The following is a 13,467-nucleotide window of genomic DNA, read 5'->3' as shown; positions in this document are numbered from 1 at the left end:
AGTATGGTTTTTCCAGTAGTCATGTATGGGTGTGAGAGTCGGACCATAAAGAAGGCTGAAGGCCAAAGAATTGACGCTTTTGAACTATGGTGCTGGAGAAGATTCTTGAGAGTCCCTTGGGCTGCAAGGAGATCAAACCAGTCAATCCTAAAGGAAATCAACCCTGAATATTCATTGGAAGGACTGATGCTGAAGCTGAAGTTCCAATACTTTGGCCACCTGATGTGAAGAGCTGACTCACTGGAAAAGACCCTGATGCTGGGGGAAATTGAGGGCAAGAGGAGAAGGAGTGACAGAGGATGAGATGGTTGGATGGCATCACTGAATCAATGGATATGAGTTTGAGGAAACTCAGGGAGTTAGTGATGGACAAGAGAAGCCTGGCATGCTGCTGTTCATGGGGTTGCAAAGAATCAGACGTGACTTAGTGACTGAACAACAACAACATTTGTGGTAACTTCTTAATAGCAGCCATGGAAAGATTAATATAGATTCCCAAATGATACTAATAACAGTCAGAAACAACTGCAGTTATAAATGTTTCAGGTCAACTGGATGAGCTAATAATATGTAAATTGCCAATATTGTATTCCTTGGCTAATCACACCAAGAAAAAAAGAGAGAAGACTCAAATAAATAAAATCAGAAATGAAAGGGATGTTATAACTGATATCAGAAACACAAAGGATAAGAGACTACTATAATACAATTATATGCCAACAAAATAGACAACCTAGAAGAAATGGGTAAATTCCTAGAAATATACAACCTACAAAGCCTGAATCATGATGAAATAGAAAATCTGAACAGATAAACTGCTAGCAAAAAAGACTGGATCAATAATCAAAAACCTCTCAACAAACAAAAGTCCATGACCAAAATCCTTCACTAATGAATTCTATGAAACTTCCAAAGGAGAACTAAAACAATTCCTTTTTAAACTCTTCCAAAAAATAGAAGAGGGGAAAATTTCTAAGTACATTTTAAAAGGCCAACATCGCCCTGATACCAAAACCAAACAAGGATGCCACAAAAAAAGAAAATTACAGACCAATATCCCTGTTGAATATAGATGCAAAAACCCTCAACAAAATATTAGTAAACCAAATTTAACAATAAATTAAAAGGACCATAAACCATGATCAAGTGGGATTTATTCAAGAAATCCAAGACTGGTTCAACATCTGCAAATCAGTTAATGTTAACCACCATGTTAACAAAATGAAGAGTGAAAAACCATGTGGTTATCTCGATATTGAGAGAAAAAGCACTTGACAAAATTCAACATCCACTTATGATAAAAATTCTTAACAAAGAAGGTATAGAGGGAATGTATCTCAACATAACAAAGGCTATATATGACAAGAACACAGTTAACATTATACTCAATGGTAAAAAGCTGAAAGTTCTTCCTCTAAGATCAGGAACAAGACAAGGATTACTGCTCTCCCCACTTTTATTCAACATGTATTTGGAAGTCCTAGTCACAGCAATTGGGCAAGGAAAAAAAAGGCATCTAAACAGGGAAGGAAGAAGCAAAACTGACACTATTTGCAAATGACATGATATTATACATAGAAAATCCTGATGATACCATCAAAAACTGTTAGAACTAATAAATTTAGTAAAATTGTAGGCTACAAGATCAACACAAAACCCTTCATTTCTCTATACTAGTAATAAACTATCTGAAAGAGAAATGAGGGGAAAAAATTTCATTTACAATTATAACAAAAGAATAAAATATCTAGGAATAAGTTTAACTAAGGAGGTGAAAGGTCTATATACTGAAAACTATATGACATTAATTAAAGAAACTGAAGAAGACACAAATAAGTGGACAGATATTCTGTGCTCATAGACTGGAAGAATAACTATTGTTAAAATGTCCATACTACCCAAAGCAATGTACAGATTCAATGCAATAGCTATTAAACTTCCAATGGCATTTTTTATAGAAATAGAACAAATGATCCTAAAATTTGTGAGGAACCACAGAAGACCCTGGATAACTAAAGCAATCTTGAAAAAAAGGAACAAAGCTGGAGGCATCACATGCCCTGATTTCAAACTATACAACAAAGCTAGAGTAATTAAAATAATATGGTACTAGCATAAAAATACAGATACAGATGGATGGAACAGAACAGAGAGCCCAGAATAAAACTTGTACACTTACAGTCAATTAATTTACAACAAAAAAGCCAGGAATATACAATGGGGAAGAACAGTCTCTTCAAAAAATTATATTGGGAAAATGGTACAACCACATGCAAAAGAATGAAATTGGATCCCTTTCTTACACCATACACAAAAATTAACACAAAATCAGAGACTTGAATCCATAAAACCTTGAAATCATAACTTGAATCCATAAGACCTGAAACCATAAAACTCCTAAAATATAAGAGAGACAGTAAGCCCCTTGACACAGGTCTTGGCAATAATTTTTTGATTCTGACACCAAAAGAACAAAAGTGAAAATTAACAACTGAGACTACATCAAATTAAGAAGTTTCTGCACAGCAAAGAAGCTATCGACAAATGAAAAGGCAACCTACTGAATGGAAGAAAATAATTGCAAACCATTTATCTGATAAGGGGCTAATATCTAGAATATACCAAGAGTTCATACATTTCAGTACTAAAAAGCAAACAATGCAATAAAAATGGGCAGAAGATCTGAATACTCATTTTTCCAAAGAAGACATACAGATGGCCAACAGACACGTAAAAGAAACTCAGTATCATGAATCATCAGAGAAACATGAATCAAAATCACAATGAGATATCACTCCACACCTGTCAGAATGGCTATCGCCAATAAGATAAGAAATAACAAGTGCTGGCAAGGATGTGGAGAAAAGCAAACCCTCGTGTACTGTTGGTGGGGATGCAAATTAGTGCAGCCACTATGGAAAACAGTACTTAAGTTCCTCAGAAAACTAAAATTAGAACTACCATTTGATCCAGCAATCTCATTTCTTATCTGAGGAACTGAAATCATTAGCTCAAAAGGATAGCCATACCCCCATGTTCATTGCAGCACTATTTACAGTAGCCAAGATACAGAAGCAACCTAATCCTAACAATGGGTAAATTGTAGAAAAGATATGCAATAGAATATTACTCAGGCATAAAGAACAAAATCTTGCCAACTGTGACATGTTTTGATCTTGAGGATATTATGCTAAGCGAAGTAAGTCAGATAGAGAAAGACAAATACTGTATGATCTCTCTTATATGTGGAATTAAAAACAAACAAAACAACAAAAACCACAAAAACCAAGCTCATAGAAACAGAGAAGAGATTGGTGGCTGCAAGAGGTCAGGGTGGGAGAAATAGTGAACTTTTTTTTTTCTTCTGTTTTTAGTTTATATAGATTGAATAAAAAGTTTTTAAAAGCCTAAATATAAAATAAACTTATGGGTGTTCATTCAAAGAATTTTACTGGTATGTACTTGAAACATAGCTTTTTGTCTTTGTTCATTTTCCTTCCTGTTTAACAATGATGTATAGCCCCACTTCAGTACTCTTGCCTGGAAAATCCCATGGACAAAGGAGCCTGGTAGGCTGCAGTCCATGGGGTCGCTAGGAGTTAGACACGACTGAGCGACTTCGCTTTTCACTTTCATGCATTGGAGAAGGAAACGGCAACCCACTCCAGTGTTCTTGCCTGGAGAATCCCAGGGATGGGGGAGCCTGGTGGGCTACTGTCTATGGGGTCACACAGAGTCGGACACGACTCAAGTGACTTAGCAGCAGCAGCAGCAATGGCTATACAGAAGATGAAAATCTTTGTATTATGCTCTGATACAATCTTCCAAACTATGTAAGCTTAGGCAAAATATTATACATTTCCATATGCAAAATACCAATGGGAATATTTTCAGTTCCTTCTTAGATGGGATTATGGTCTGATAGCTGGACAAGGAAGACCTTTTCTGTATATTTAACAATTACTTATGGAAAAAGCCCTACTGTCAGTGTATATATGCTTTTATAAACTGAAAATATTCATTCAAAATTTAAAACAGTCTGTGTTTACCTGTGGTTAAAGGCAGGTGTGTGATGCTGTTCAAACAGGTCAGGGTGAACCACGTGGATGAGAGTGTAGCCCCAGAAAAGAGGAGGAGCAGAATTAGTTTCAGCATACCCCTGATAAAATCTGCAAACCTGAAAAGAAACAATGTATTAATCCTAGCTGGATTTTTATTTATTTATTTTTTATTTATTTATTTATTTATTTTTTGGTGCCACATCTATTTATTTATTTATTTTAATTTATTTATTTATTTTTTTCCAGTGGGTTTTGTCATACATTGATGTGAATCAGCCATAGAGTTACACGAATTCCCCCTCCCGGTCTCCCATCCCACCTCCCTCTCCACCCGATTCCTCTGGATCTTCCCAGCCCCTAGCTGGATTTTTAAAATACTCTTTACATCAATGACACACTGTCATTAAACAACAATATCTTGAAATATTTCAATGCATCTTTTAAAAGCAAGTTTTTATGTTTTTAAAAACGGATACATTTTATGTATTTGTGTGCATGAGTATCTGTATGTGATAAATGTTGCTCTGTGATTTTTCTTTTATAAAACACATAAAATGTGATCTGTTATGTATCTATTAATATAAATTACAGGATAGATTCTGAGTTTTTAATTGCCACTTTTACTTTCTTTAAATATTTTTCTATAATTTCCAAATATCCTATAATGAGCACATAATGTCCTAGTCTTAGAAAATGGGCCAATGTTGATTAAAAACTTACAAAGACAGCTCTCCCAAAATTCAAAGTCACTTAGAGCCAAATACAAATCCTTAATATCAGAGCCTTGGGGCCCTTCCTATATGATCTGGTTTCTGCCCCCACCTTCCCTTTGCCTTTCTATACTTTGCTTGCACAGCCCTGCTTCTGCTTCTCCTACATACTAAGGTTGTTTCCCATGGCAGCTGCAGCTTCTGCCCCTGTCCTGGAATGCTGGCATCTCCAGACTGTCACATGACTTACTCCTGCTTACTCCTTAGGTCATTCAGGTTTCAGTTCAGGAAGGCTCTCCATGCTCATGGCCCTCCCCACCCCATCCTCACACTCTTTATTTTCTCCATAGCATTTATTGAAATATCTCTTGCTTTTGCATTTATTGTTTTTCTTCCCTCTCAGACTGTAAGGTTTGTAAGAGCAAGAACATACCTCTAGAATAGTGAATTTATTCTACAAAATTTGTTCATAATGTTTCATAGCATTTTAAGTTCTTAAAAATCCTGCTTTGTCTTGAATTAACATGAAACTCCTGGTAGAGATACTTACTATTTAGTCATGACCAAAAATCTGTCCATTTGCCAACTGTTTTTCCTCATCTGCTGATGAACCACTGATTGTACAAGCACAACTGCCTGGCTCTGCCTGTACACAACTTACTCTGTCCTTCAGAATTGTTCCTATTGTAGAAAATCTGATCCCATCACAAATATAACATTTACCATGTTTTCTCTTTGCTTTTGTAAAATAAAGGTTAATTGTTCTTGTAATGATATGACTTGCAATACTCTTTCATTTTGCACTTATTTGACATGACGTGGTTAGTCATGTTTGTAGTGTTATCTAGACTAAAACGACTTCCTATGAGAGCTGATGCCATCTTTTGGTGGGAAAAATGGATGCACCTTTGCCCAGTGACTGGTTAGTTCTCTACTATGAAAGCTGATAAAAAGAAAATTCTTATGTACTCTGAAAAATGCTCCACAGCTTGATGAAAATGCTCCTCAAGAAAACCCAAAAGTTTTGTGTTAATTCTATGCTCATTACTTTTTTGGTTTATATTAAGTGATGTGGCATGAACTTACTGGTGAGATAGGCAGATGGCTGGTACGAAAGAATAAAACAGTTTTCTGGTACAACCAGTTGATTGAAGTTGAACAGTTAGTAAGTTTTCCAGGGCCTGATCACATAAGACTAAACTGACCACTCTGGTTCACCAATTTTGGAGACCTAGTCCTTTCAAATGGGCTAATACCATCAAAGTGTACTGTTAAGACCAAAATAGTACATTTAGTAGTAACCTTTAGTAGTGTGTGAAAATGAAAGTGTTAGTCGCTCAGTTGTGTCTGACTCCTTGCAATGCCACGAACTGTAGCCTGCCAGGCTCCTCTGTCAATGGACTTCTCCAGGCAAGAATACTGGAGTGGGTTGCCATTCCCTTCTCCAGGGGGATCTTCCCTATGCAGGGATGAAACCTGGGTCTTCTGCATTGCAGGCGTACTCTTTTTTTTGCAGGCGTACTCTTTACCATCTGAACCACCAGGGAAGCCCAACCTTTAGTAACATAATCACACACATGAAAAAACCACCACCTAAAGCACTCATGTCTATAAGGAGATTCCATTCTAGGGACCCCAAAAAGGCTGTTTTGATATAATTTAAAAATTGATTTTAGGCTTAGGAGATATTACAATTGACTTTGGATTCCAGAGTAAGGGCTGTACTTTTTTAAAACTTCCATTTCAACAATTTAAAAACAGAAATGTTCTCATTCTAATTTTTCCCTCTAGTTCCATTTCCATAAAGTTAAAACTAAGGGTTTGTAGAAAAAATACAGAGAAAGGCACATATAAGATGTCATTTCTGATACATAATGTGTCTCTCTTTGACCTATGTGATGCTCAGAAAAGGATTTGGTAAATGATGACTCAGTATCATTGGTTTGGAGATTTAATTAGAAAAATTAGATAGGATTCTTATCAAAAGTGATAGTATCAGTGCAGTGATTTCATACAAACAGCTGTGCTCATATTCTTCTTTAGCTTTTTGATTTTATTATATTTCCTAACTTATAAAAACCTCAGAAAAAGTGATTTAGAAATAACAGTGTCAATTTATTCTTTTATTAGCCCAGAAACACTATGCAAACTGTAAGGTCTAGATATAATATTATCCTGTGTCAATTATGTTTAAGTATTTAGACAGACAGGTGCTTCACACATCTTACTTGATCTCCCCAAATACGTAGTTAGATTCTTCCCTTCCTGGTAAAGTTGATTACCCAATTTTGTTTTTGATTAAACGGGGTAAAATGATTTGGAAAGTGAATGAATATCATCTCACTGGAAACACCAAGAGTAGTTTTATAGGTAGGCACCTACATGAGTGACATTTTCATTCTTTTCTTTTTTTTAGAATAAATGAGATTTCCCCCTTCTTCTGACTCATTCTAAAAATGTGTTGTCATATTGGGTTAAGATTAAAGAGAGTTTGATGAAACTCAAAGTCTTTATGAGCATTTTTCATCAAAATGGGATAACCATAGGGTCATACCTGTTAAAAAAGACCAGAAATAAATATTTGCTAATCAGGAAACTGACTTTCATGGAAAATTCTAGATATGCTCTTATGAATGATTCCCTTCAGTTCTTTTCTACTCTTGGTAACTATCAATCTGCCTTTATTATTGTATCATCTTTCCTTGATTCCCATTTGTAGATGCTGTTCTTTAAAAATATGGAGAGAGGAAGCTTAATACACTGAAAATACACCTCTAGTCTCCAAGAACACTTTACAGTGGACTCCTGAGAAGGTTTCTTGCAGCAGCAAATTCTACCTACTGCATGTGGGTTTTTTTATAGCCTGAACAAGTGTCCTTTTTTTGACTTTTGCCTGTTTTAATTTTCCTTAAATGTTAATGTTTATCTAGGGTAGCTGAGTTTCCCTTTGGGCTTTTTTTTGATTCTGCTCGCTCACATGTTTACCGTAAAATATTCTCACCTTGCCATAGCTATTCCAACAACGCAGCCTCCAACTATGGACCAAAATCCAATCCAGCCAGCATCCACCTATTAAGAAAGTGGTAGACACATTTAATATAAGATTATCATATTGCAGTTTAGAAGCCATGGAAAAAATAGTCTTTAATCAGTATGTTAATAGCTAAATGGCATCAAATCTAGGAAATACTATTTAAGAAAATGAATCAAATGAAAGAATTCATGTGTGACTAGTTAATACAAACTTATCTAAATAAATACCAGGAAACTACTAGGCAATAATTAAGTGCTAAAATGTCTGGTACAAGTCAAAATGTATTAAGAGAACACAGATGAGTGGGGGGAAAAGAGGGTTGCGGGTGGGAGAGAGAGAGAGAAAACAGGTTGAGTACCTGTGGAGACTAAGAATTTGAGCTGGATTTCAAATGGACAGCTCATTCTACTCTTGAAGAAAACATTTCCAGCCCTGTCATTTACTAGCTTTGTGACTCTGGACAAATTAGGTCTTCTTACCTATAACATGGACGTGAGATAACTTGCACACAAACCTTAGATCAGCAGTCAACATAGGAAGTGCTCAAAAAAAGGTTAGAGCTGTGGTTGGTACCTGATGATGTTTCTCCATCATCTAACGACTCGTCTCTTCCCTACCTTCATGGACAAACTTACTTAGAGCAATCTACAAATGCTGCCTATGTTTCCTAATCACTCATGTAGCTTTAACTCTTACTATGACTTGGGTTCTGTCTCAACGCACACCCCATGTCTCAGTTTTCTCGTTAGTAGGATGGGGATAATGAGGGTTTTTCTGAGAATTAAAGAAGTTAATCAATGCAAAGTGCCCAATACCTGTTAGTTGTCAATACTTGACATTCCATGTGTTCTGAACAATACTGGTGCATCTGTCTTTTTTCTTCTTTCCCATCATGGGCATCACAATTGCTTATTTTCTTATTTTGTACTTTTGGACTCCTGTACTAGCAATCTTTTTGTCCGCTATTTCCAGAATAATTATTTCAATCATTCCACTTCCCTGTTCAGAAACAGTTACTGGCTTTCTTTGTGGTTATAGGACAAAGTCCAAACTTGCCCTGGCACTTGGGAGTTGCCCAAACTAAATTCTATCTCTTATTATTTTTCTAGTCATATCTTTCATTACAGATGTGATAGAACTGGTCAGCTGTCCACCAAAATATATTATATCTTATCCTGACACGGCATTTAGCTGGTTTGCATGTTCTAGCCCATGGGCTACATGGCACCACATGACTAAGTTCTCACTAATGGAAGTGGAAAAAAGTGCGGTGTGCCATCTCTAGGCTAGAACCTAAAAGACAACTGCATGCCTCCTCCAATGCTTTCTTTCCCTCTCTGCCAGCTGGAATCTGGATGGTCAGCCAGCTTCACCCATGCATATAATGACAAGGCCCTAGGAGACAGAAGAGCTTCAAAGTGGAAGCAACCTAGGTGTCTAAATCAGTGTAAGCAAGAGAGCAATCCAAACTGTGAACAACTGTCCCTAGATTATTAGGCAAACTGCTCTAGATAGCTATGTGAATGAGAAACAAATGTCTTCTTCAGTCTTAGAATTTTGGGATGCTTAGCCTACTCTTAGTATTACAATAACTTCACACAAATCTTCTTGCTCTACCAGTGTCTGGTGCCAGAAGCAAAGATAAATGTTCTCTGGAGAAAAATAACACCAGAGACTTAAATCACCGCTACATGTTTTCCTTCATACTACTGGCATGTGGGGCAAGAGAGTTCTCTGTTCTTCAGAACTGCCCCTTTTCTTGCATTTAGCATTCATTAACACTATGGACTGAGGCCTATTATACTATGAGGTCCCCATAAACATTCTCATCTATCTTCTAGGTCACTGGGGTCCTGCATCAGGTGAAGAACCACTGTGTATCTGACTGTACTAACCCTGGTCCTTCCAGGTCATTTTCTGCTTTCTCTATTCATGATATTTGCTTTAGTTAATAACATTCTTCCCAATAATTAATTAATTTTTTCTTTGCTTGAATTTAATTAATTAATTTGGGGCTGTGACACTTCTATGTGTTCATCAACCCAGAAGATCTGCTTTTACTTAACTTTAAATTTCATTTTATTTAATACCTGGTATGATTCATAGTCTCTGTTATCTCTTAAGAGTTTGTACAGAGAGAGACACTTGGAAGGGCTTCTCAGGCTTTGTAACATGAATCATAAGATCTATAAAATCAGCATCATCTGAATTGGTGCTACACTTTTCTTTCCTGAAGCTGAGTATGCTTGGAATACCTGCCATCCAGAAAAAGAGGAAACTAAAAGGTTTTCTCCTTATAGTAAAGGTACACTAGGTAATTTGAGTTAATTTTCTGGTTGCAAAGCAGAAAATCTGGAGTGGGAAATCTGTCTGAAGGCAGCAGACAGTCAAGAAAGTAATTCATAATTCTGGAACCATGATATAAGATGAGAAGGAAGCCCCGGTATTCGGGGGCACTTTTTCCTTAGGGGTGTATCTACTGATTTCAGGAAAGGTAGCTAAGAGGCTGAAAAGCTACTGACAGCCTCATGAATCTAGGAAGAAAAAACAAATACAAGTTTGAGGTTTGCTCTTAGGCGCTTGGCCTTGTAGAAAACCCCAGGCTTTAGCCAAGGACTATACCTAAGAGCAGGCTTCCCTGGTGGCTTTGTCTGTAAAGAGTCTGCCTGCAATGCAGGAGACTGGGGTTCAATTCCTGGGTCAGGAAGATCCCCTGGAGAAGGAAATGGCAACCTACTCCAAAATTCCTGCCTGGGAAGTCCCATGGATGGAAGGACCTTGGCCGGCTACAATCCATGCGGTCACAAGAATCAGATACAACTTAGCAACTAAACCACTACCATGCCTAAGAGTGGTATAAGTTAGAAATGGAACTTTAAAAAAAAAAGAGAAAGAAAGACATGGAACCATATTCTGAGGGACTAAAACCCAGTTTTAAATGATCTCAAGCCTTCAAACTGGATTAAGTGATCCTTAGACTCCTAAGAAAAAACATAAGTACTTTCTAGAGGAAAAGAACACCATTTCAAACTTAAGTTATTGCTACAACTTTTCATATACTATGTTGAGCACTCAGTCAAAAATAACTGAACACATAAGAAAACATGAATGAATATCACAAATATAAAGAGACCCACAAGAGATCTAGATAAAGGGATTAGGAAATATAGACTTCAAATAAACTATTTTTAATAGCTTCAAAAACAATAAAAGACAAGATCAAGCATTTCTACAGAAATTTGGAAACTATGAAAAAGCATCAAATAAAAATTTTATAACTTAAGAATATAATAGTTGAAGTTAACTCATAGGTGAGTTTAACAGCATATTAGAGCTGAAAACTGTAGTTATAAGTGGGAAGAAAAGCTAGGTAAAATATTCAGTTTGAACAGAGAAAGGCAAAGAATAGAAAATTCAGAACAGAGAGTAAAAGACCTAGGAAAGAAGTGTGAAAGTAGAACACATATGGTTAGAAATACTGAAGGAAAGAGAATTAGAGAAAATGAAACAAGTTTTGAAGGGACATTGGCTAAGAATTTTCTGAAACTGATGAGACATCAAGCCATAGATTGAAGAAGTCCTACAAAACTTGAGCAGAATAAATGTGTTTCATTTTGACTTGCTTTTTATTTATTCTTATTTTTTTAATTGAAACATAGTTGATTTACAGTATTATATGAGTTTCAGGTGTAGAGCATGGTGATTCAGTATTTTTACAGATTATATTCCACTACAAGTTATTGCAAAATAATGGCTCTAATTCCCTGTGCTATAAAATATATCCTGTTGATTACCTATTTTATACATAGTAGTTTGTATTTCTTTGTCCCATACCCCTAACTTGTTTCTCCCCATTTTCTTCTTCCTTTTGGTAGCCACTAGTTTGTTTTCTATATATGAGTCTGTTTCTATTATGCATATACATTCATTTGTAATATTTTTTTGATTCTGCATATAAGTGGTATATCTGATTTACTTCACCAAGCATAATATTCTCTAGGTATATTCATGGTGTTGCAAATAGCAGGATTAATTCTCTTTTATGGCTGAATAATACCCCATTGTGGGCCCCCCAGGTGGCTCAGTGGTAAAGAATCTGCCTGTAAAGCAGGAGCCACAGAAGACGTGGGTTTGATCCCTGGGTCTGGAAGATCCTCCGGAGGAGGCAATGGCAACCCATTCGAGTATTCTTGCCAGGATAATCCCATGGACAGAGGAGCCTGGTGGGCTACTGTCTATGGGGCAGCAAAGACTGAGCAACACGACTCAGCGACTAAGCATACACACATAGTAGAGGCTTAAATGGAATGAAAGGGTTCTGAGGACCTTGGACAGTCCTGGAAGAAGTAAAAGTTCTAATTTATAATAGATGTCAATAAGTGAAATGTACATTCTGTATCCTCTAGGATAACCACTAAATAGTAAAAGAGACTAAAACTACCAAGCTAATAAAAGGAGAAAACAGAGTAGAAAAAAATAATCCAGGAGAAAGAAGAGAAAAAGGATAGACTAGATTGGAAAAAAACTAAAACCAACAATAACGTGGTAGATCTAGACTCAAATTTATCAATAATTGCATTAACTGCAAATGGACTAAATATTCCAAATAAAACACAAAGATTATCAGACTGAAATAAAGGAAAAATGGTATCACAAGAAAACTAGATGGCTTTATCAGTGAAATCTACCAAATATTTACGGAAAAATAAAAGCCCCATACCATCAAACTTACATAAAATCTTTCAATAATAGATAAAGAGGAAACATTTCAGAAATTCTTTTCTGAGACTAGCAAAATCTTGACACTGAAATTGAAATGCCAGGACAGGATAAAAAAAAAACTATAGACTAATCTCATTCAGGAAAATAAATGCAAAAAATCCTAAACAAAATACAAGCAAACTGAATTCAGTGATATATAAAGTATAGTAACTCACTGACGAAATGGATTTAGTACAGAAATGCACGGTAGTTTAACATTTTATAATCAACAAATGCAATTCACCATATTTGCAGTTTAACAGAGAAAAACCATATGATTATCTCAGTGTTGAATTTTATTAAATGTATTTTTCTCTAATTGTCATTAGTAACAACTGATATGAGATGTATGCAGAGAGGTGAAAATATCTACGGATAAATAAATAAGTGAATTTAATAAGGTTGCTGGATATAAAATGAGCTGTACTTCAATCACTTTCAAAAACCAACTATACTTCTACATGCCAGCCAACAAAAAGTAAGATTTTTAAAGTTACCAATTATAATAGCTTCAGAAAACATCAATACCTGGTAATAAATCTAACAAATATATAGAAGGTGTTTTTGCAGAAAAGAGATTTAGAGAGACATTAGGTAAGTAAATGAAGAGAGATATAATGATCATGATTTTGAAGACTCACTATTACAAAAAAGCTAATTCTCCAGCTGGCCCAGATATTCATAAAATTCTAATCAAAATGTCAAAGAGTATTTATTCTACTAGACATTAAAACTTATTATAAAACTAAAATACTTAAGACAATTTGGTAGTGGCAAAGAGACAGACAAATAGACTAGAGGAAAAAATAATTTAGAAACATCCATGCACATAAGGGCATTTCAATATGACAAAGATGACACTGGAGAGTAATGGGGAAAGAACGATCTTTTCAAAAATTGG

General features: G+C 35.8%; 1 protein-coding gene across 1 annotated transcript in view; it reads right to left on the bottom strand.

Annotated features, from left to right (window-relative positions):
* Positions 1 to 13,467, bottom strand: part of SLC49A4 (solute carrier family 49 member 4) — an 81,425-nt gene that overhangs the window by 23,076 nt on the left and 44,882 nt on the right. Inside the window, exons 6-7 of the mRNA XM_065943024.1 lie at positions 7,773 to 7,840; positions 4,050 to 4,177 (exon numbers count right to left, since the gene is read on the bottom strand). Coding sequence (XP_065799096.1) covers positions 4,050 to 4,177; positions 7,773 to 7,840 — 196 coding nt within the window. The remainder of the gene's footprint in view (positions 1 to 4,049; positions 4,178 to 7,772; positions 7,841 to 13,467) is intronic.

This window comes from Muntiacus reevesi, chromosome 8, assembly GCF_963930625.1.
Source record: "Muntiacus reevesi chromosome 8, mMunRee1.1, whole genome shotgun sequence".
NCBI lineage: Eukaryota > Metazoa > Chordata > Mammalia > Artiodactyla > Cervidae > Muntiacus > Muntiacus reevesi.
Note: the sequence above shows the minus strand (reverse complement) of the source record. Positions and strands in the feature narration are given on the sequence as shown.